We start from the raw sequence: 22,395 nt of genomic DNA on the forward strand, positions 1-22,395 counted from the left end.
GTTTTCCCCTTTCATAACCCGTCATCCACATGAAATTTGATCATTTTCCAGCCCGTATTTTTTTACCTCTCTCTCATCCCGCCTCTGCACATCTCATTATGTTCTACTTTTGTGACTGTAAAACTTCGAACATCCATCAGCTGCCCTTGTTCTTTCTTACTTTCCTATTTTCCTTTGTTCTATTCTTTTTTTTTTAAATATATATTCTCTCTCGATCTTTTATTCCTCTTCATCTCAGGGTACTCGGCCGTTTTAAGCATCTCCATTCTTTTCTATTATCCGTCTAACGAATGCAGAGCGAGCTGCACTATAATAGGCATAAACTCAGGATTTTACATACCTTCATCCAATAATGGACTAAGACTACACGCAAAACCCTTTTAAAAGTGACACATTTATTAATTAGCTCAATCACCAGCCCTGATTTAATTGAGGCTGGAGAAGAGCATATGGAGTCGATCTGCTCCATCACGCACAGCCTTTCCCGCCTCTTCAGGCTTGTCACATAAAGTGACCAACTGTTGAGAAACGGCATATGCAGTCCAACTGATCATTGCATAATTCACAGATGGGAACCAACTCCTCACTGAACTGAGTGATAAGCAGAGAAGCTGCGTCAGTGTAAAACTCGACACTGCACACGTTTGCAGCACTGTTGTACTTGAAGTGGCAGAATTTAACACTGCTTACATAAAACTGTAATGCAACATAAACATGAAGCCAGTGTATCCAATTTCTTTCTTGTTTCTGGCTTGCAAAACTGAGAGGCACTTTATTCCAGGGTTTCTGTGGAGTCTTAAGTCTAAAATTTGATAATCCTAATTTAAGGCCTTAAAAAGGCTAAAATACGAGCATATATTGCATTGTAGTTCTTAAATGCAATTTTGTAGTCTTAAATCCTTACGTCCATTTTTTTGTTAAATGCGTTGGTGATATTCATAATTGGTCATATAGGCTAGGCCTACTTAAGGCCAATTTATGCTGACAACCCAGTCCTCGCAGACAGTGTCTGCGTAGCCCCCCCACCTTCGCAGACGCTCTGTGCGCACCTCCCAAAAATTGTGACCACCGCAGAAGCCTCGCAGACAGCGCCGCAGACAAGAGGGCTCTGATTGGTCCACTCTATCCGCTGTACACGCACTTCCGCTTCCCTACTTTCCCGGTTTGTTTTGTTTTCACGACCGGCATTTTTAAAAACACGAGCGAAGATGGAGCAGCATGAAGAGCGGTTGATTGAGGAAGTACGTACATCTATACGACTCCCGTTCTAGTCATTAAGTAACCGGAGGATAAACACTCCACTAACCACACCCACCAACTACTCCTAGCAACTTCGCGCCCCCTTGCGTTGTGCCGGTGAATAACATCGCGCACGCCTATTACTCCCCGCTCAACAATAAATTACAACTGTCTGCGAAAAGCTATCTGCAAAAGCCTTGTCGCAAGAGTATGCAGAGGCCTTTAGTATCAGTAGGCTACGCTGCAAACTACAAATGAGACACAGTGGAATCCGGCGTCTAGCCCGGTTGGCATGGTGATGCACAGGGCATGGCACGCGCACATTTGGACAGTAGAGCCTAAAAGAAGCGAGGGAGATTGTCACGGTTTGTAGCAAAATAGGCAAATGCAAGTTTAATGACTGCTGGCTTGAACGCAATGATTTCGTAGACTGCTTAAAATGTGCACCAAACAATCCGTTTGAGGCGTACTCAGGGCTGTGAAAAATCTGCGGAATTCCGCGAATTTGGCCGCCAAAAATATCATTTTAGTAAATCATCTAATTTTGCAATAAAAATGGGGGGGGGGGCGTAGGTTTCTTTTGCGACAATGACAGACTGGTTTACGGCATTTGCGCCATGCTTACAAACCACGGCGCGAATCTTGTGTTCTTTAAACACGCTTTCGATATCAACAGTTTTGAAAAGGAGAATTTCGCGGTATGTCCGTGTCACGGAGGGACATCGTTCAGAGGGAGGACAGTGAGACCGACGATATTAAAAACATTTGACAAGGAAAACGGCATCAAAAATCCATGGACTTGGCGATGGCTGGAGTTTAAAGTCAGTAGTGAATGAGCACATACGGAAGATAAAAGAACCGGGGAAAGCTTACTGCATCTTGTGCCATCAGGATGTGAAGTACGGTTCTGGTGGAAGAACGCGTTTGGTTGACCATGTTAAAGGAAAAAAAACATGCGGAATTGGTGAAATTGAAGCTGTCGAACTATAGATTACCAGGTAGACCATCTTGTTCACATTTATATATTCAATTTATTATAATAATAATAAACAGTTCAAATTAAATGGCATGGTTGAGAAAATATTTGCTTTCAGGAGATGCTTCAAATCTATCAATATACACAAAATCTGTTCAGCTTCTGGGCCCCCGGCTCCTGGGGGGCTGCTCCCCCCAGACCCCCTGCTAAAATTGTTTCCTTGGATTTTGTCATTTCTATTTCACAGCCCTGCGTACTGCACATTGTGCAAAAGAACACTCAAACTCAGCACCCTGGGTGTAAAGGCACTGGAATCGCACGCGAAAGCGGAGAAGCACCAGGCTGCCCATAAAAGTCTGCAACAATCGCATGCCGTCACTCAATTTTGTTCACCGTTGTCAGGTCCAAGCACATCTCGAGACGGTGTATCAGCTAACTCCGTGCAAACTGTAACGTTACAACACACAAACCGTACGGAATCGAATGCCTCATCCTCAAGTGATTTGCGGGATGTCTTTGGCTCCACTGCAGCTTAGTTCCTCATTAATGCAAGAGCGCACCCTAGGGATGTAATGAGTTCATTGGTGAATGATAAATGTTATTTTGAAAGTAATTCAGGCTCTCCCAGTTTTCTTTATTTTTTTTGTGCGGCACAAGTCTTAAATTTAACCTGTTATGGTCTTAAAAAGTCTTAAATTGAACTTGTTCAAGCCTGCAGAAACCCTGTTATTCGATACAACGCATTCGGGCGTTCGGTTTAGTTGTAAACTGTGACTAATTCCATTAATAGTAGAGGACCTGGGTTGGATATGTATGCACATAATCTAGGAGAGGATAACTCAACTGTTACAGGCTAATTTGAACTAGGGATGGCGAAAACTTTAAAAAAAATCTTGACCGACCACCGAGCCTCATTAGCCAGTTAAAGTCGGTTAATCTATGAGTTTAAAATTCTAGAATTGGAATTCTTAGAATCTATTCTAAATCTAACCGTGATCATCCGCACATTCAGTCCCAGTCGCTGCCCTCCACTCGCATTACCTTTTCTACAGCGCGAAACATTTAGTCAAACGCGGCACTGATGTCGAGGGGTTTGTATTGGAGCGGAGGACAAATGGCCGTGTCAGCAAGGGGCACGCACTTTTGTTAAGTTGCAACTTGGCATTAAAAATATCAGTGTGAACATGTTCTCAATAAATTGCCGTCATTTTCTAAGCGGCAAGCTTTAGCTCAGTCACTACCGGTGCTTGCGTTGAGTAGCCTATTGAAAACAATCCTATCATACACTTGTCCCATCTTAACTTCTCATTGAAGATAGGACATTTTAGCAATACGGCCCCTGGTGTTTACAGTTAACTGTAGTAGGCTGTGTTGATATTGCATACTGCTACGGACTAGGCACTTTTCTTTGAAGTGAGCCACAGAGACCTCGTACTGCAATTGTTTTCCAACTACTGATATTACGGTTACATGGCTGCTAATTGTGCACAGCCATTGGGAATGGGATAGCTGAGCTGATTAGCCGCTAAGCTAATATAGCAACTGTCTGATGCTAAGTAACATCAGTGAGTAACCAGGTTTTAGTTCAGATCTTGTGTATTATGATTATTACGTTGACATTAATATTCACCAGACTAATCAACCATCGACTTCATTCATGCGCCGTGTTCTTGTTTCTTTGATAGTCAAGAATTTCCTTGATGTTCCGTACCTGGTTAACATCGTAGTAAAATGTAATCCAACACTGAGACTTTTCTTTCGCCGAGTGGCAGCTGTCTTCAACTGGGGCGGGAGGGCGGGACATGACTGAATGGGTGTTTCTGATTTGTCAGCTGTTGTCCTTACACCGCATGGCATGCCCCAAGCGTTTACAACACAGAATTCCAGGTTCTCCGCTCCAAAATCGGCAGCTTCAAAACGATCGATTTTTTTTTTTTTTTTTTTAACCGACAACCCCAAAAAAAATTAACCGGTTGACGTTGATTCGGTCAACCATCGGTCAAACGGTCATCGGTTAACATCCCTAATCTGAACCCAAGGAACAACTTGGGACGCGTTCCAAAAATCGCAATCCAGGGCAAACAGGTTGAAAATTACCGATCCAAGATGGCCGCTGGTAGCCATATTGAAAATATCAATTTTTGAACCAGGGCGGCACGGTGGTGTAGTGGTTAGCGCTGTCACCTCACAGCAAGAAGGTCCAGGTTCGAGCCCCGTGGCCGGCGAGGGCCTTTCTGTGCGGAGTTTGCATGTTCTCCCCGTGTCCGCGTGGGTTTCCTCCGGGTGCTCCGGTTTCCCCCACAGTCCAAAGACATGCAGGTTAGGTTAACTGGTGACTCTAAATTGACCGTAGGTGTGAATGGTTGTCTGTGTCTATGTGTCAGCCCTGTGATGACCTGGCGACTTGTCCAGGGTGTACCCGGCCTTTCGCCTGTACTCAGCTGGGATAGGCTCCAGCTTGCCTGCGACCCTGTAGAACAGGATAAAGCAGCTAGAGATAATGAGATGAGAATTTTTGAACCACTCACCACAGAAGTATGTGCAATATTTAATTTTATAGGTTTTTGGGTATGGGGAATCCATTAGTGACATCGTTTTCATGATTGAAGGAAAAGGAAACAAGCTATGGTCATGGGCAAGGAAAAAAATATACGTCCTTCCGACACCGATACGGGTATAACGCAGTGAATAACAGTCAAATTAGTCTATAGTTCATGAAGTATTGTAGTTGGTAGTTGTCTGTTTATGGCGCTTTGCACGCTTTCTTTCATAGTCCTCTTTTCTTCTGATGTCAATCCTGTGACAGTGTTAAAGTTCAGAAGTCTCCACTTGCTGCGGTCGTTAACCATAGAACTCCAGTCTTCCAAAGCCTCCCCACGCTTGAGAGCACTCTTGCACGTGTCCTTGTAGTGAAGCAGTGGTCAGCCCACTTTTCTGGCTCCATCAGCTAACTCGCCATATAATAGAGCTTTGACTGGGCGATCATCGTCCAAATGGCAAACGTGCCCCATCCAGCAAAGGCGATTTCTGACCAGTTTGATCTCAAGGTCTTCTACGTTTGCTTTATCTAGGACCACCTCGTTTGAAACAAAGTGGCCCCATTTAATTCGCAGAGTGAACCTGAGGTGACAAAATGCCAAAAATCAGCCAAAATTGCAGTTTCACAGAAAACATGAGAAAAACAGAATAACCCTACCTCAAATATGAAATCATGGAATTGGGAGACCTATGCACATAATTTAGGAGAGTATAAGAAAGCAAGCATTTGATTAATATAAAGAAATTGTATTTTCAGTCATGCTGTTATGATCAATGGAATGTTAACTTAAAGCTCATAGGCAACAGTTTTAATTTTATGCACATTTGAAACTTTATATGTTAAACCCTCTGTAATTTTCTTCTGGTCCCAAGAAGTATCGTTAATAAGTAATGATTAAAATAAGTTAGCGCAGATCGTGGCACATTTCTGTTAGGCTGTTTTCGTGACCACTTGGCGCGTGACGTCATTTAAGTCAAACAAACCGCTTGAGTCGAGTCCACTTCCGTTTACTTACATTGCCGTTCGGCTTAAGTGCAGACGTGCGTTCGGGAATTTCCAAAGAAAAACCCCAGGCCTTACTGTTGTGCAGTGAACTGTAACAACGGGACCGGTTCAGGAAGAAGTTTTTACCTTTTTCCGAGAGAGGAGAAGAGGCAGAGAGGGTGGATTGGCTTTTTCCAGAAGAGGAGAAGAGGCAGAGTGAGTGGATTGGCTTTTTCTGAAAGAGGAGAAGAGGCGGAGCAAGAGGGTTGGGTTTTTCCAAAAGAGGAGAAGAGGCGGCGCGAGAGGATTGGCTTTTTCCGAAAAAGGAGAAGAGGCGGAGCAAGAGGATTGGCTTTTTCCGAAAGAGAAGAGGCGGAGCAAGAGGGTTGGCTTTTTCCGAAAGAGGAGAAGAGGCGGAGCAAGAGGGTTGGCTTTTTCCAAAAGAGAAGGGGCGGAGTGAGAGGATTGGCTTTTTCCGAAAAAGAAGAGGCGGAGCGAGTGGGTTGGCTTTTTCCGAAAGAGGAGAAGAGGCGGTGCAAGAGGGTTGGTTTTTTCCAAAAAAGAAGAGGCGGAGCAAGTGGGTTGGCTTTTTCTGAAAGAGGAGAAGAGGCGGAGCGAGAGGGTTGGCTTTTTCCAAAAAAGAAGAGGCGGAGCAAGTGGGTTGTGCGCATGAAGCCAGAGGGTTTTAGCTCAAGCTAAAAGGAGAAGATTGGAGATAAACATTTTTACCTTTGCTTGCAATTGACAAGTCAAGAATCCTGAGGGATCCTGTACAATCACTGTGGAAATGAGACAAAGGGATATTTCCTCACTCAGAGTCGGCTATAAATAGTATAATGTCGCGGATGGCAGGCTAATGTGGCCTACCGGCGCACTGCCAAGTAATCGTTACCCATATCCGCTAGGGAGGGCGGTTTAATTATTCTTCAAAAGGGCTCTTATTTAGTATTACGACGAAAGTAGGAATTTATCATAACTACCAGGATAAATCGTTTGGGCGCGAGTCTTGTCGAGGTCCGGGGTCACCGTGATCAGAGTCGGCCGAGTCGCTGTCCAATTCCGAGGCCGCACGGTCAAACCAGTGAGCCACATTCACCGATTGCTTTGCAACGGCCAGAGGTTCATACATACATGGTTTCATCTCTCTGTATTCAATTTGGAGAGTTCCGACTTCAAAATCACTATCGCTTTCAGACTTTTTACACAAACTCTCACGACCAAAGTCCGTACACGTGTGCTCGGTTCGCAAGTAAACACAGAGCTGCTCCCAGTCTGTTTGCCTTAAATGACGTCACGACGACGGTCCCCTGGCGGTGAAAGTGCACATAAGTGAGATGTAAACAAACCTTCGGAACTTGCGCAAAACACTATATTTTAACCGTTTTATTCAATTTTAGGGTGCAAATTAGACACCAGGAAGATTGAATTCACTTTTTGGGTCGTTCTTCTAAACAATAAAGTTGATATTCTACGTTTCACGTCCGACCCTTGCCTATGACCTTTTAAAGTGAAAAATACAAAAAAACTTTAGTAGGCAGCAGTATCTTGAGAGCCTAAATGTTTAACAGCCAACAATACAACTTTTAACATCACATTATTACTGTTTGTGTGACATAAACCAGGGTCAAGAACATGAGTAACGCAATAATAATACCGTAATACCGGCGGCCATCTTGGATTGTTAATTTTCAGGCTGTTTGCCCCAGATAGCGATTTTGGCACACGTCCCAAGTTATTCCTTGGAGTCAAATTAGCCTATAATAGTTGAGCTATCCTTTCCTAAACTATGTGCGTGCATGTCTAAGCCAGGTCCTAGACTATAAGTAATGAATAAAACATGACCGGGTGTGCTGTTATAGGAAAATAATGAACAGCATTGTGGGGTGACGTCTGACCACTTTGAAGCGGAATATTACGTAGCATCAAACCCTGAAGTCTTTACTTCATCTCAGTCCACAGTGATTTGCCAGCGATTACCATTTTTATCCCCCCGGCATATAACGCGATGGGATATAGCGATCACTCTGTCCGTCTGTAAACATTTTAGTTTCTGGAGCATAACTCCTAAAACTATTAAGATTTTTTTTCACGAAACCTCAGTTAAGTGACCAGAGGAGTTGTGCCTTTTGATGTTTTGGAATTTCTGTGATTATTTTTTTTTCTGTATTTCCATGGCAACCAATTCCACTTGGGAAAATTTGGAGTGGCGGCTGGGGGGGGATGCGTTCTCTCCTGCGGACACTTGTTTAATCTTGTCATGCAACTTGTCCATTCTTATTTACGCTTAATGTTGTGGAACGTTTGCGATAAAGCCTCGGTCACAACCGGCCGTACGTGCTCCTACGTCCGGTCTACGTGCAAAAAACGCAAGAAACGCATGGAGGGTGCGCGTGTGACCGCAGACCGGCCGCAGAGGTTCTTTGTCATGTCAAACAAACTCTACGGGCGCTTACGTTTTTTTCAAGTTGCAAGACAAACTTACAGCCAACGTGCATCTTTCTCCACGAACAAAAAAAAAAACGCAGCGATTTGGGAAACGCCAAAAATCGCACGTCCAAAAAATCGTACGTCCGGTTGTGACCTAGGCTTAAGTTAGTTCCTGCTACCGCTTACGTTAATAGCAGGTGTAAAATATTGTTTTCCTCATTTGATGTTAATAAGATTAAAAAAATTAGCTCGTCATGTTACAGAGAAACAAAGCACAAAGTCGTCCGTTCTGAAGACTTTTCCAGGGTGATGGCACTTACGAAGCGCCGACACTCAAGACTCCTTTCACAAGGCTAAATAAACGTCTCTTTACAAAAAGCGTCACTATATCGCAAATTGGATTATGTTGAACATCCTCCAAGTCCTGGTAAATGACCTGTTACTTTAGAAACCATAACATATTGGTACCAGAGCATTAATCTAGATCAGTGTTTCTCAAACTTTTTCAGACCAAGGACCACTTTGTCCCAAAAAAAAAAATTTCAGGGACCAGCTGTCAAACACTCCCCCCCCCCCCCCCCCCCCCCCCAACACACACACACACACACACACACACCCCATACAGAGATGTGTACTATTAGGTGTTTTTTAATTGAAAAAATGATGGTTAACTAAATACATTAAAGGCCTATCCATTCCATATCCTCTGTGGTTTTTAAAGGCAAAAGTATGGAGGTTTAAAATTCAGCAAACAGTTAATCAGAACATTTCATATCAATAGTTCAAAATTGTTCAAAATTAGGAGGAACATGAATGAACTGAAATGAACAAAACAAATTTTAGATTTAACAGATTACACTTACTTGTCTTCTGCTCAAAACCGACTCTTTTTTCTTAATGGGAGGAGTGGTGCTGATGCATACTAAGCATCAATGATTTAATATCTGGTTCCAAGCTGGACAGCTTTAATCTGAGATTGGGGGCCACATTGACTCAGTTTCGCTTTTTAGTTTTCAACCCAACCAGTGCTGAAAACCCAACCTCGCATCTGTATGTGGATGAAAATGGCAGGAGTGTTTTTAATGCAGACTCAGCAAGTTTGGGGTGTTCTGGCTGCACACGAACCCAGAAATCTGTTAGTGATTTTTTCCCTAAATGCCATCTTTAGGGAGCCATCTGCTGCAATGTCCACTAGGCTGTCAACCTCTCTTGCAGATAATGCAGAACTGACACGTTCGATGTGGGTTTTGTCTCACTTTTGTTGTTTCACTTTCAGTAAATTAAAAAAATCGCCGCGAGCACGAGCTAGTTAGGATTAGCCTATTATATGTTGAGAATTTTCGTTTGCTTGTTTTCAGGTCTGTTTGCCTGTGAGGCAGAGATTTGTGAGGTGACTGTTGCCTAGAGACGAGAGGCGGAATAAGAGCACGTGCACACTACAAGTTTTATGTGGTGCAAATTCAGATGCAGAACGCTTTTTAAATAATAATAACGATGAAATTACAGGCCCGTTTGATTGTCGTTAAAAACAAGGTTGGATAAATTTAACTTTCTAATAATGTTACAAAGCATACGCTAGCTTATCTTGAAAATTACATTTGTAGATCACATCACTTGAGGTCTCTCGTGGACCACCAGTGGTCCGCGGACCACGCTTTGCGAAACACTGATCTAGACCTGTGGTTTGGTTTGAACCTGGCACTAATATCAGGTCCGTGCTATTCTCGAAAATTATTCGACCGATTCTGATTAAACGGATTTCAGCAGCGCTGTGGTATAAACCGGAGTATCTTAGATGGAATTAGTAAGAGTCACACTACCCAACTGCACACACTCGGAGCGTTCCTCACTATTATAATTTAAATGCCTCTTTTTCTTTTTTGAATTGCTCTGTTCCGTTCCCTGAGCTCTCAGACTGTTTGGGGATGATTCCACCCCAGGTTCTGAAATCTACTGAACGTATAAATCTCACTGATGATATTTTACAGGTTTCTTACAGAGGACGACGTTGCATGTACAGGAATCTGTAGGCCAGACATGGCAGTCTTTTTACGTGTCCTTTTATTTATTATTTATTTTTTTACTTCCTGTTTAATTTCTGTTTTCCCAGACACACATTGTTGACTATTTTTTTTCCTACTTTCCTTCCTTTCCCTCCCCTCTTTATTCGCTTTCATGTTTCTCCTTTATTTGATCACTCTTACTCTGTCTCCTATTTCCCGCCTTTGTTGTCTTTTTTCGGTGTTGTAGAAGAAACAGCGGCTTCCTTCTTCTGGGACTTCCACGATCTTCATGCTGTCGCAGACTACCAGCACTCACAGCTTTTCCTGGAGTGACTGAGGTCTCTTGGCCTGCCTTTCTTTGTGTTTGTTTGGTTCTCCCCCTTGTTTTCTGCCTGCCTTCTCTCCAAACTTGTCTCCTGTCTTTTCCCCCCATTTTTTGGGGGGGTGTGTGTGTAGTCCAGAGAGTCTCTTGGGTTGTTGTTTTGTGCACTTGTTCCTGAGAGGAATGCTCAGTGAGCTTCTTTGAAAGCTTGAATGCTATGTGTGTGTGTGTGTGTGTGTGTGTAGAGGGAATGCAAAGGAATTCCGTGGGTTCATGCTCAGGCCATCCGTGATGGAGGGATGGATGGTTGTGTGTGCGCCACTGTGAGAATGCTGCAGTGTGTGTGTTTGAGTTCCCTCAGCCTCCTGTTCCCCAGTCACCTGCTTTGTCTGTGCATGCCCAATGAGGTGAATGCAGCACGCATCTGCACAGATTATACAGTACCTGCATGCGTGCTCAGCCGAGTCTACACTGTTCCGCACAAAGCTGCTGTGGGCTGTCATCCAGAGTGTCTGTACTGAAAGTTACTGAGTTTGTGTCTGTGTTGGTGCATATTTTTGTGTGTTTATAAACGTGAAACCCACACTGGTTTATAGTTTAAACCGCTTTATTGCTATTGAGTTGGGATCATTTACACGACTTGCATAATGAACAGGTCAGACTGTGGCGTGATGATGAAACCGTAATTCCTCATATTACACATTATGCTACAGCCTTCTTTTCACTGCTCATGACAAACGGTAGAGTCATGTTTTCATCGGAGAATCTCTGTAAAGGGTTTTTTCTTTCCTTATCTATACAGGTTACAATTTTGGAATAAGTCGATATAATATATTCAGTGTTTCCCCCTACCATTGTATTGTGGGGGGGTGTGCAAGCACTAGGACCACGTGGAAAGAGGACCTGCTCAAAAACAGGAGGGGGCAGGCACAAGGACCATGCAGAAACATCCACCACTCGGGCTGCCGGTTTTCCGTCCACTGCGCTCTCCTCTCATGCGCTCACAAACTATTTGATTCCAACAATAGTTAGCAATGTCCGAATCCCCCCAAGGGGCAAAAGATGGAGGATATTGCAAAAAAAAAAATTTCCAAAAGTAAAAGTGAGTGATGTCTTCAGACACACGCTGTATTAAGTTAGCTAACGTTATGTTACGAATATTCATAGTGAGATCATTTTGGAAAATTATATCACTTTGTAAACGTCACGTTAGCTAGCCATAGAAAATGAGTATTTTACATGTTATTTCAAATGAGCACAGTCAGTCTACTACTGTAGTTCTTCACTCAGCACATAAAACAAGGTCGTGAGTGAAGAGGGGAGTGAAAACAAATTACAGAAAGAAAAAATAAGCTCTCCGACTTTCTAATTAGAGTTATGAATCAATCAGAACTACAAATGCTTCGTATGCCATTTTAATCTCCAAGTCACTACAGTAGAACACTTTCATAAAAGTATTTTTATTTGGAAATAATTTGTGTCGAACTCAGCAGGAGCAGCTGGCGGCCCAGGTGGTGGTCAGGGAGCAGGAGAAGCTGGCGGCCCAGGTGGTGGTCAGGGAGCAGGAACAGGTGGCGGCCCAGGTGGTGGTCTGGGAGCAGGAACAGCTGGCGGCCCAGGTGGTGGTCAGGGAGAAAGAGCGGGTGGTGGTCAGGGAGAAAGAGCGGGTGGTGGTCAGGGAGAAAGAGCGGGTGGTGGTCAGGGAGAAAGAGCGGGTGGTGGTCAGGGAGAAAGAGCGGGTGGTGGTCAGGGAGAAAGAGCGGGTGGCGGCCCAGGTGGTGGTCTGGGAGCAGGAACAGGTGGCGGCCCAGGTGGTGGTCTGGGAGAAAGAGCAGGTGGTGGTCAGGGAGAAAGAGCAGGTGGCGGCCCAGGTGGTGGTCAGGGAGCAGGAACAGCTGGCGGCCCTAGGTGGTGGTCAGGGAGAAAGAGCAGCTTGCGGCCCAGGTGGTGGTTAGGGAGAAAGAGCAGGTGGCGGCCCAGGTGGTGGTCAGGGAGCAGGAACATTATGTAGAAAGTGGAGAGGTGAGAGAATTACAGAATCAAGCAGTAAGCTAGAAGAGGCTGTGGTACAGATGGGTGACAAAGCCAAAATGAAGTGTGTTAGTAGTGAGGCCACCATGAGTCTCCAGAATATGTTCAGTGCTCCTTGCCAACTCTGTGGAACTGTACTGGAGGGATGAACTTTCCTCCAAGGTATTCTCTCACCTTTAATTTGCTCAGGTAATTTAATTGAGATGAAGATTTCTTTTGCAAGAGAGACCCGAGTACAGCAGATGCCCCTCGGGTAGGGCTAACTGGAAAACTTTAAGCCCCTTTGAGGATTTGTGCCTGTACTTTGTCCCCCTCACCTTTTGCCTGAATAGAACCCGACCAGCTCTCCTGCTGAAACTGCATCACCTCAGCACGGGACTCGCCACGGGATCAGCGGCTTTGAGCCAACTTGGATTGTAAAAAACGTTCTAATTATTGTTCTAAGATAAATATGAAGATTTAAATATGACTCCTTTAACTGTTTGCTCAGGTCCAAATGCTGTGTAACAGGAGCTGTGGGGAGGGGTCTTGCAGGTGACCCTCTCTCCCCCAGCCAGTAAATTCAGGGGAAACACTGATATATTTATTATAATTTGTCAGGACTATGAAATAAGCTACAAAATTATAATTGTATGAAGTCATGCTTATATTTTTGTGACGTACAGTGTAGGTATTGGTTCCAGCAAGTAATATGTTAACCGTAAAAACATTGCATTTAGGTCCTGGCAAACGCATGATGACATTTATCTTTCCTCTATGCTTAAAAAAAAAAGAGATTTGTTTCAATTAAAAACATTGAAATACAATGTATTTTGATTGATTTGTAAATAATAAAATAACTTTATACAGCAGGATATTGCTGCCATGCCAGAAAATGAAAAACGGATCAGTACCGCGTTGTAACATGAGGATTTTATTGCGATCAGGTGTTTTTCACATTATCACGACATACAAATTTATCATGTTGTAATGAGAACAGGTTCTTGTTGTAAGTCGTTAATCATGCTCAAGAAATGCACAGTCTCGCCATGTCTCAACCCAAGCATGAAGTAGAGCTTTAAGGGGCCGACTTGCCCTTCCCAGAATCCAGTTTATGGTTTGTTTGTTTGTTTGTTTGTTTTTAAATCATGTGATCGTTACTCCACTCAATTTCTGTGCAGCAAAACCTCTGCAAATTCACTGTTCGTGATCCCTTCGAAATCCATCTTGAACTTTTTCTTCATCAACATGTCCTATAGTGAAATTTTGAATCGAATAAGAAGACGTTTTGTTTCTTTCTTTCCTTCGTGGCCAGCATTGAGACAGCCGAGGCTGGTTCTGGCCCGTTACAGCAGATTAACCTACGAAAACAGATGGATTGGTTGAAAAATTTTAAATATAATCACGTTTGACAAAATATCCTTCATTTCACATTAAAAGTTACAATGTATGAAAATCCGATGACTTCCTACAGCCAAACAGCGGAATATCTGTGGACGTGAAAATGACAACTCGCTACTTGGCACAGAGGCTTCTGGGAAGAGTGAGCCGGCCCCTTTAATCAAATCATGTAAATGAGCCATGTTCCTCGGTTTATCTATTCTCCACACACACTTTCCTCATTCCAACAGGAGTTTAACATTATAGCCTAACAATATAAATGATCTTATTGTAATGTGAAACATCGCATTATAACATGTATAGTTATATTGTTATAACAAGAAAAGTATCTTGTCAGAATTTGATGTTTGTATTTTCACTTGAAAATCTTTTTAAAGGAGATATGCAGAACCTTTATTTTTAAATAAGTTTTGAGTGGATAGTATCTCCATCCTTGACTCTTGTATGCTGCATAAATGGGAATTTTAAAAAAATATTTTTGAGAGTTAAAATCGACCGCAAAGTTGGTGTTCGAGCTGCCCCGCTGAGCCAGCCAGCCCTGAGTGCGTGACATCACAGCAGTAACCGGTTTTAAGGCCGAGGCCTTTGACAGCTACAGACCAAAGTCATATAAATAAAAATTTATGGTGAAAGTAAGAAATACTGTTACCGACTTGCTCAACTAAGACTGATTTGACTTCATTGATTGTGGGTTGACTCTCATTAAAACAGGATCGGTGTTATAACTTATGCAACATGCATGCATTTTCACTGATAAAACGTAAAAGGCTAATTAAATAATCAGATAAACTGAGACAATCACATTCTGAAGCAAATTAAATAATCTTATACCGGTAACTTAAACACACAATACAAGTTACAGGTATTAATCTAAATGCAGGTAAACAACACGTTGTTTTATATCCAAATGAGAGTCGGAGCTTACCCGTCTGTGTTCTCGCTTCTTGAAGGCCAATCTTGTGGCCGATTGTTTTTGAAACAATCTGACTTTCAGTTGTTCGTTCAGTTCTCTGTTTATTCACTTCTTCCATGTAAGGGCGAGATGGCAGCAATATCCAGTGCAGAAATAAGGCTGCTGCTGCGCTCATTCTCTATTTTCTCCATACTGAGTACTCTGCCATTACTGCTCGGCTCAGGCAATTACTAAAACCCGGGACAGGACGGGACATCACTGTGTTTAGCAACAACCGCAGGGAGGTCACTGCCCGAGCAATAATGCCGTATGTCACGTCCCGTTCCGTTCCATCCCAGGTTTTAGCAACAACCCTCGGCTCACACTCCGGGAGAACTGGTGCAACGGAGTTTACTTTCCTTTTCAAAAAAATAAAATAAATATTTGTTTTATTTAATTGTTGGTACTGCACCGTCTTTCAATACGGGCTTATAGCCAATGCTCCTCAACAGTTCAGAGGTCTCATACAAGTCCTCAGTAAAATGTGCAGAGCAGAGGAGAGACCACTTCATAGGCGCCCAATGTGCCCGTGAACTTCTCGCAAAACGCGTCCAGATCTTTGCAGTTTGAATATTCTTGGGCCATGAATGCAATGTAAATCCACCTTCTGCTGCACCAGCCAAAAACACATCTACGTGGCATGGCGATTAAATAAATTGGCTCAAAATGGAGGATCGGAGTTGCAGTCAGCTCTGTGTTTTACTATAGCGGAAATGGCGATGAGACTGATAGACTTCCTGCTGTGACATCACGGATGTAAAGGTCATTCACTCAGATCGCTACGAATCACTTTAATCATCAAAATTACTATATTAGTTTTATTGTTAGGGCAGCACGGTGGTGTAGTGGTTAGCGCTGTCGCCTCACAGCAAGAAGGTCCGGGTCCAAGCCCCATGGCCGGCGAGGGCCTTTCTGTGTGGAGTTTGCATGTTCTCCCCGTGTCCGCGTGGGTTTCCTCCGGGTGCTCCGGTTTCCCCCACAGTCCAAAGACATGCAGGTTAGGTTAACTGGTGACTCTAAATTGACCGTAGGTGTGAGTGTGAATGGTTGTCTGTGTCTATGTGTCAGCCCTGTGATGACCTGGCGACTTGTCCAGGGTGTACCCCGCCTTTTGCCCGTAGTCAGCTGGGATAGGCTCCAGCTTGCCTGTGACCCTGTAGAACAGGATAAAGCGGCTACAGATAATGGGATGAGATGAGATTTATTGTTAACGCTCAAAACTATTCCTGTGCCATTCTTGAGGTCTCAAGGCATTTATAAACGAAAGTGAGGCCATGGTTCTGCGTATCTCCTTTAAAATGTGAAAAATATAACAATAAATAAACTTTTCACATCATAACGTGATACTGATCCATATTTTTTGTTCTGGTGTGGCAGCAATACGGTCCTGTAAAAGCCCTATCTTGTTTCCGTATGTCATGGGTGGGGGAGCACTTGATGTTTAGTGCCTCTTGCATGACGGTTCATCTCTGGATGGATACAGTCACAAAACAGTGTAAATGCATTACTGCCACCTGGGTTTTAATTCAGACTTTTGGATTCCATGGTTGTAAGCAATGAGAAGGCTGTATAAGGTTTTATCAGACTAATGAGAATGTGTGTGTGGGGGGGGGGGCTGTATGACTTGGTTAAACTTTCCATGGTGTTTTAAGTGTCTCACACACTCCCCACCCTTTCAGAAGAAGCCGGCTCGCTCGGGTGCGAGGGGAGGCCAGTCCTCCCAATCTTCAGCCAGGCCTCTGCTCATGAGAACCTTTTCAGACGAGTCCAATACTGTCCTATGAACAGGTACCAGACCTACCAATGCAGGGCTTTTCTCCTCTTAAGTGCTGCCCAGGCAGTCATGTCTCTTCTGGTAAATTCCTGTACTTCCAGCCTTCACCTGATCAAATAGTGCCGTTTGGCTGAAAAAGACATGGTTTTCAAATCATTGTAGTCAAATTGCACATTGTAAAAAAAAAAAAAGAATTACAACATCTGCAGGTATATTTTAACATCAGGTTTCAGCGACACTGTTTAATCTAGATTAAATTAATGTTCTCATTATGTAAAGTATACGTGTAAACATTAGCTGAATTAAATTAAGACAGGGTTAAGGTGCGATAAGAAATGAAGTCTTTAACCGCTTAAGCAAAATGCTTTTTCTTAAAGCTCTTGCATGATCTCTTAGGAAAAAAAAAAAAAATCCCTCTGATTGGGTACTTGACTAATATCCGACTTTACCTGACTAAACCCTTTTCAGCTATGTTGGTCTGGAAATCCTTTCTGTGGTCGGGGGTGTGGGTGTTCTGTATCATACGTACACGTGTATACTATGCAAACCTGTCTGCATCTTTAAGTGGTCTTGTCCATGACACGTGTTTGGATGTGGTTTGGGATTTATCTTTTTTTTTGTTTGTTTCATTTGTGTGCTCTGTGTTGCATGTCATCCCTGCAATAACCAGCCTGGTCAGTGTGTTGTGTATTTGGCTGCTGAAACTTGGAAACTTTTTTTAACAAGAACTTCGCACCCTGATTATGTGCTTTTGCTTGCTGCGAATGCGTGCATGGTGATCGAGTCCGATATAGATGAGACTATATCCATTGCTCCCTCCCCAGCATTAAATCCACTTTTCTGTTCTTCTCAGCTGTCCGAGGACCCCCTCCTTCATATAGCCAGGTAATATGATGGCCTTGACAATTTGATGGCAAAGATGCCAATGATCTGCTCTCAGCAGGTCTGTGTACATTGTGCTTATTCATTCTTTTTTTGGTCCGTTTCGAAATGAAACCGGGAAAACAAACGAAAGTTTTCTTTCTTTTATTTCTGTACAGTGCATTTCAAGTTTTTCCTCATGTAAAGAAATGAAGCTATGATAAATCAGGTCTTTTTCCATTTTTTAATGTGACGCAGCAATCAGGAAAATTCAAGTGAAAGCACGTTATAATTGGGCATATGACTGCTCAGTTTACCCCATCACATTCAAGCTGATGTTCAAAAGTAATCATCATACACCTGCAGTGCTGTAGTCGAGTCACTTAAGCCTCGGTGTCTACGTTCAAAGAAACGCACGGAGGGTGCGCGTGTTACGTGCTGATTTTCGAGCCGTAGACTGGCCGCAGACCGGCCGCAGAGGTTCTTTGTCATGTCAAATAAACTCTACAGGCGCTTACGTTTTTTCAGGTTGCAAGACAAACTTGCGGCCAATGTGCGTCTTTCTCCACAAACAAAAAAAAGCAGCGATTTGGGGAAACGCCAAAAATCACACGGCCAAAAAAATCGTACGTCCGGTTGTGACCTAGGCTTAAACCTCGAGTCCCCAGTGTTCAAGTCCAAGTCATTAAAGAAAATTTCGAGTCAACTACCGAAGGCTGTTGCTGCCTTTATGTGAAAGCGTTACTGCTCAACTGCCCCACTTTAGTTAATAGGCTACAGATAAAAAGCTAGTTCATCACTCAGCAAACCCCGCCCACCATCAACAGGGCAATGAGCATAGCGTGTCACTTCCTTCTCTGGGTGGAGTCTTGCCAAATGACGATTGAAGTTCGAGGATGTCCCCGTCGTCTCTTCGATAGTTCTTGTACATATGGAACACCATAGCAGTGCATTTTTTTCCCCCACTGTACGAGAAGTCTGTATAAGCAAAACAGACAATCCTAGCGGCTTCTCTCCAGACATTTTAGCGCCGCTAACGTTAGTTTGTTCCTGAACATGACGTATGAACAGGTGAATGTGCCTTCTCTTGATCAGGGAGTGCCAAGTATTCTGTCAGAGATGGTTGGGAGACTGATGTAAGTGAAGGTGTGTTTATTAATACAAGTGTAGACAGGCAAACAATCCAGAACGGCAGGCAAAATCGTAAAACGGGCAAGTTCGAGCGAGGCACAAACAGGCTATCGTAGACTCGGCAGAATCAAAGACGTGAAACAGGAAATCGGGGATCAGGAAACCAAACAAAGCTCGATAATGCATCAGTCATGCAACTCAATACTTCGCAAAGTAAGTGTTTTTTCACGGTCTTTTATATAGGCACGCTGATTGTGCCTTAATCCTGTGCAGGTGCAAGTCATTTACTGCGTGCGCTGTCCAGAGCATGCCCAAGAGTCTGTCTAATGCACACGCCAAGGCATGCAGGTGTGACACACTTATACGAAATTAGTACAAAAATTAACGTGGATAAAGATATTATGCCATGTTGCAAAAAAAGAAAAAAATCAGAGTCCGAGTCCAAATGCAGTTAACGTACGAGTCAGTCATCAGTGCTGAAGTCCAAGTCAAGTCACGAGTCCTTAAAATTAGGGCACGAGTTGGACTCCAGTACTACAAGCCTGTACACGTGTCATCAGTGAAGTGAGTCTGATTAACTCCAAATCAAGATCAGCTAATCTGTTGAAGATGGCTGTGCACAGGAGATCTCTTTACAAGTGAGAGATCTGGGAAGAGTGGAAGAGCAGATTGCCAGATCAAGATGTGTGAGACTCTGGACTCTCCCTAAAAGACTGAGTGCTGTATTTTGAGCAAAAGGTGTTCTAACAAAGTATTAGTTAAGGGGTGTGTACATGCATGCAACCAGGTTATTCTAAGTTTCTTTCTTACAATATTTGATTTTTCAATTTTTTTTTGGTGTGTCATAATAATGGTGGAAAAAGACTTGTTTTGAATATTTCATTTTTGCATATGTAATTCTTTGCCAAATTCTAACAGAAAACAAGAGCGCCCGAAAGGGAAAACCGAGCCGAAGCGAGACGCTATTTTGAATCCTCATTCACAGCTGTAATGCAGATTGCTTCCTCCTCGGTATACAAGTGCACTTCCATGGCAGGAAAAAAAACTACATTTTGCTGCCTATGTAGTCCCCTATTTATACAAAACTGAGTCGTTCAGGATTCAGCCATGTTTTTGCTCAGCGTTAGCAACAGTTAGAGGTTTTTAGCTTTCTCCTGAAATGTTTTCTTTTATTTCTTCTTCCTCAGGGTAGTAAAACTTGCTTTCGCTGTGAACTGTCGTTATCGCTATCCATGCTGTAAAATTAATGCTATTCTCCTGAGAAACGCGAAAATAAATGTTGACAAAAATTGCTACTATGTTCGTTATTGTGAACGAGCGAGTCGCCAGAGGTCCATAACTGGGGTCCGTATCGTAGGATACGGACCCACTCGCCAGCCAGCCACTCGCCAGCGCAGGATTTGATGGAAACCGGACCGCGAAAAAAATACAGTTACGGTCAGAAGTAATATTGGGCTTTCAGTGATTTTTTTTTTTTTTTTTCTTTTTCTTCTTTGAACTGTTCTTTTTCTGTGGCAGAATGATTATACAACATACAGCTTTAATAGACCAAAACCCAAGAATTGGTGCACAAGTTTTAATTTATTTTGGGTAATGAATTCAGTCGGGCTGAAAGTTCTCAAATGTTTAACTTGTCAAGTCCTCATAATTCCCTGTTAGTGATCATGATGGACTACAGCTGGTAGCTTCTCTGTGCCACCATTAAAAGGGTTTGTTTGACAGCAGTCATTGGATTGACCAACACACAGTACAATGGGAAAGTTCAAGGAGCTCAGTACAGATCTGAGAAAGAGTGTAACAGATTTACACAATTCAGGAATTTCTCTTGGAGCCATTTCTAAACACGCATGCAGATTCCAAGATCGTCAGTTCAAACAATTGTACCCAAGTATAAATTATTGGGAGGTGCAGCCACTTTGCTGGAAGAAGACCCAAACTGTCATCCTCAGCAGAGAGGAAATTGTTTCAGATGGTCAGGAACCACCAAAGCACAGGCCTGCTATGAACTGGAAGCTGCTGGAATACTATCTAGAAGTCCCTGCTTCAAAATCGACATCTTGAAGCTCCGTTTGCAGCTGACCACATGGACAAAGAAAAAGTCTTCTGGAGGAAAGTTTTATTGGTCAGATGAGACCAAGATTGAGTTGTTTATCTATAATGACCAGCAGTACAGAGGAACCCTGTACCAACTTGTAAGCATGGTGGTGGTAGCATGCTCTGGGGCTGTTTTGTTGCCAGTGGAACTGGTGCATTGCACAAACTGGATGGAATACTGAAGGAGGACTACCTCAGAGTTCTTCAGCATAACTTCAAACCATCAGAAACTTGGACACACTTGGATGTTCTAGCAGAGCAATGACCCCAAATACACATCAGAGCTGGTTGTGGAATGGATAAAGCAGGCTAATATTAAGCTTCAAACAAGTCCTGACCTCAACACCTGTGGAAAATAGGTGGACTGTGCTTAAAAGCAGTGTTGTAGCCGAGTCACTAAACCTCAAGTTCAACTCATTAAAAAAAAAAATTGAGTCGTGTCCGAGAACAACACTACAACCGCACCATTTGACGGTGGCCGTTTTAGTGCCATTAACATTAGTTTGTTCCTGAGCATGACGTATGAACAGGTGAATGTGCGTTCTCTTTGTCAGGGAGTGCGAAATATTCTGTCAGAGATGGTTGGGAGGCGGATGTAAGTGCAGAAGGTGTGTTTATTAATACAAGTGAAGACAGGTAAACAATCCAGAACGGCAGGCAAAAGTGTAAAACAAGCAATAGGTCGCGCGAGGCAAACAGGCTATCGTAGACTCGGCAGAATCAAAGACGAGAAACAGGAACTCAAACAAGGCTCAGTAATGTGTCAGCAACGCAACTCAATACTTTGCAAAGCAAGTGTGTAGTCAGTTTTTATATAGGCGTGCAGATGCGAGTCGTTCATGGCATACGCGTGCGAGTCCACTTGGCGAGCGTGCCCGAGAGTCCATCTGATGCATGAACCAAGGCGTGCAGGTGTGACACTCTTGAACGAAATTAGTATAAAATTAATGTAGAGATAAATATCTTATGCCAAATTATTATGGCATGTTACAAAAACCTAAAGAAAAGAGTCCTCGTCTTCAATTTATGAGTCCAGGTCATCAGTGCTCATCAAGTCACAAGTCCTTAAAATTAGGGCACGAGTTGGACTAGAGTACTACAAGCCTGCATAAGAGTCAGGTTTGTTCCAGGAAACACAAATTTAATTGATTTCTATCAATACTGTCAAGAAGAGTGGTCAAATACCCAACCAGAATTTGACCAGAAACCTGTTGATGGCTACCAAAAGTCTGGTCAAGATTGAACTTGCTAAGGGACATTTAACCAAATGTTTGGTCTGCTGTATGTGGGGGGCGGGGGTTTCCTTCCCCTTGACCCTGTGTTGATTTCAGAAAACCCAAAATAAAGCTTGCACCAAATTTTTTTTCCCCTATTATAGTTGTATGCATGACATTTCGTGTCCATGCAAACTTCTGACTGCAACTGCATGCGTGCGCATATATTTTGTGTGTGTGTAGAGGACATGTACATGGTTGCACAGAGATATGACGTTTATCTTCAAGTGGTGAATGTATATTTCATGAGTGAGCCACAAAAAAGAGAGAGAGATTTCAACAAGAGAAGATAAACTTCATATCTTCTCACAACCGTGTAATGTCCTCTATATTGTATAGACACATCCACACAAAAAAAGCACAAGTTAATCAAAAGAATTTTAATTTTGAACCGGTTCGCCATTTTGA

At 43.1% G+C, this 22,395-nt stretch overlaps 1 protein-coding gene across 7 annotated transcripts in view; it reads left to right on the forward strand.

Annotated features, from left to right (window-relative positions):
* Positions 1–22,395, forward strand: part of atp11c (ATPase phospholipid transporting 11C) — a 273,394-nt gene that overhangs the window by 243,775 nt on the left and 7,224 nt on the right. For 3 of the 7 annotated variants that reach the window (XM_060927771.1, XM_060927773.1, XM_060927776.1), the window contains exons 29-30: positions 16,533–16,641; positions 17,481–17,512. The exons of 1 other annotated variant lie outside the window; for it this stretch is intronic. In XM_060927771.1, coding sequence (XP_060783754.1) covers positions 16,533–16,637 — 105 coding nt within the window. In that variant the 3' untranslated portion in view covers positions 16,638–16,641; positions 17,481–17,512. The remainder of the gene's footprint in view (positions 1–16,532; positions 16,642–17,480; positions 17,513–22,395) is intronic. 3 more of the 7 variants (XM_060927774.1, XM_060927777.1, XM_060927772.1) reach the window with 3 other exon arrangements.

The sequence above is a fragment of the Neoarius graeffei genome, chromosome 8 (genome assembly GCF_027579695.1).
Source record: "Neoarius graeffei isolate fNeoGra1 chromosome 8, fNeoGra1.pri, whole genome shotgun sequence".
In the NCBI taxonomy this organism is placed as follows: Eukaryota; Metazoa; Chordata; class Actinopteri; order Siluriformes; family Ariidae; genus Neoarius; species Neoarius graeffei.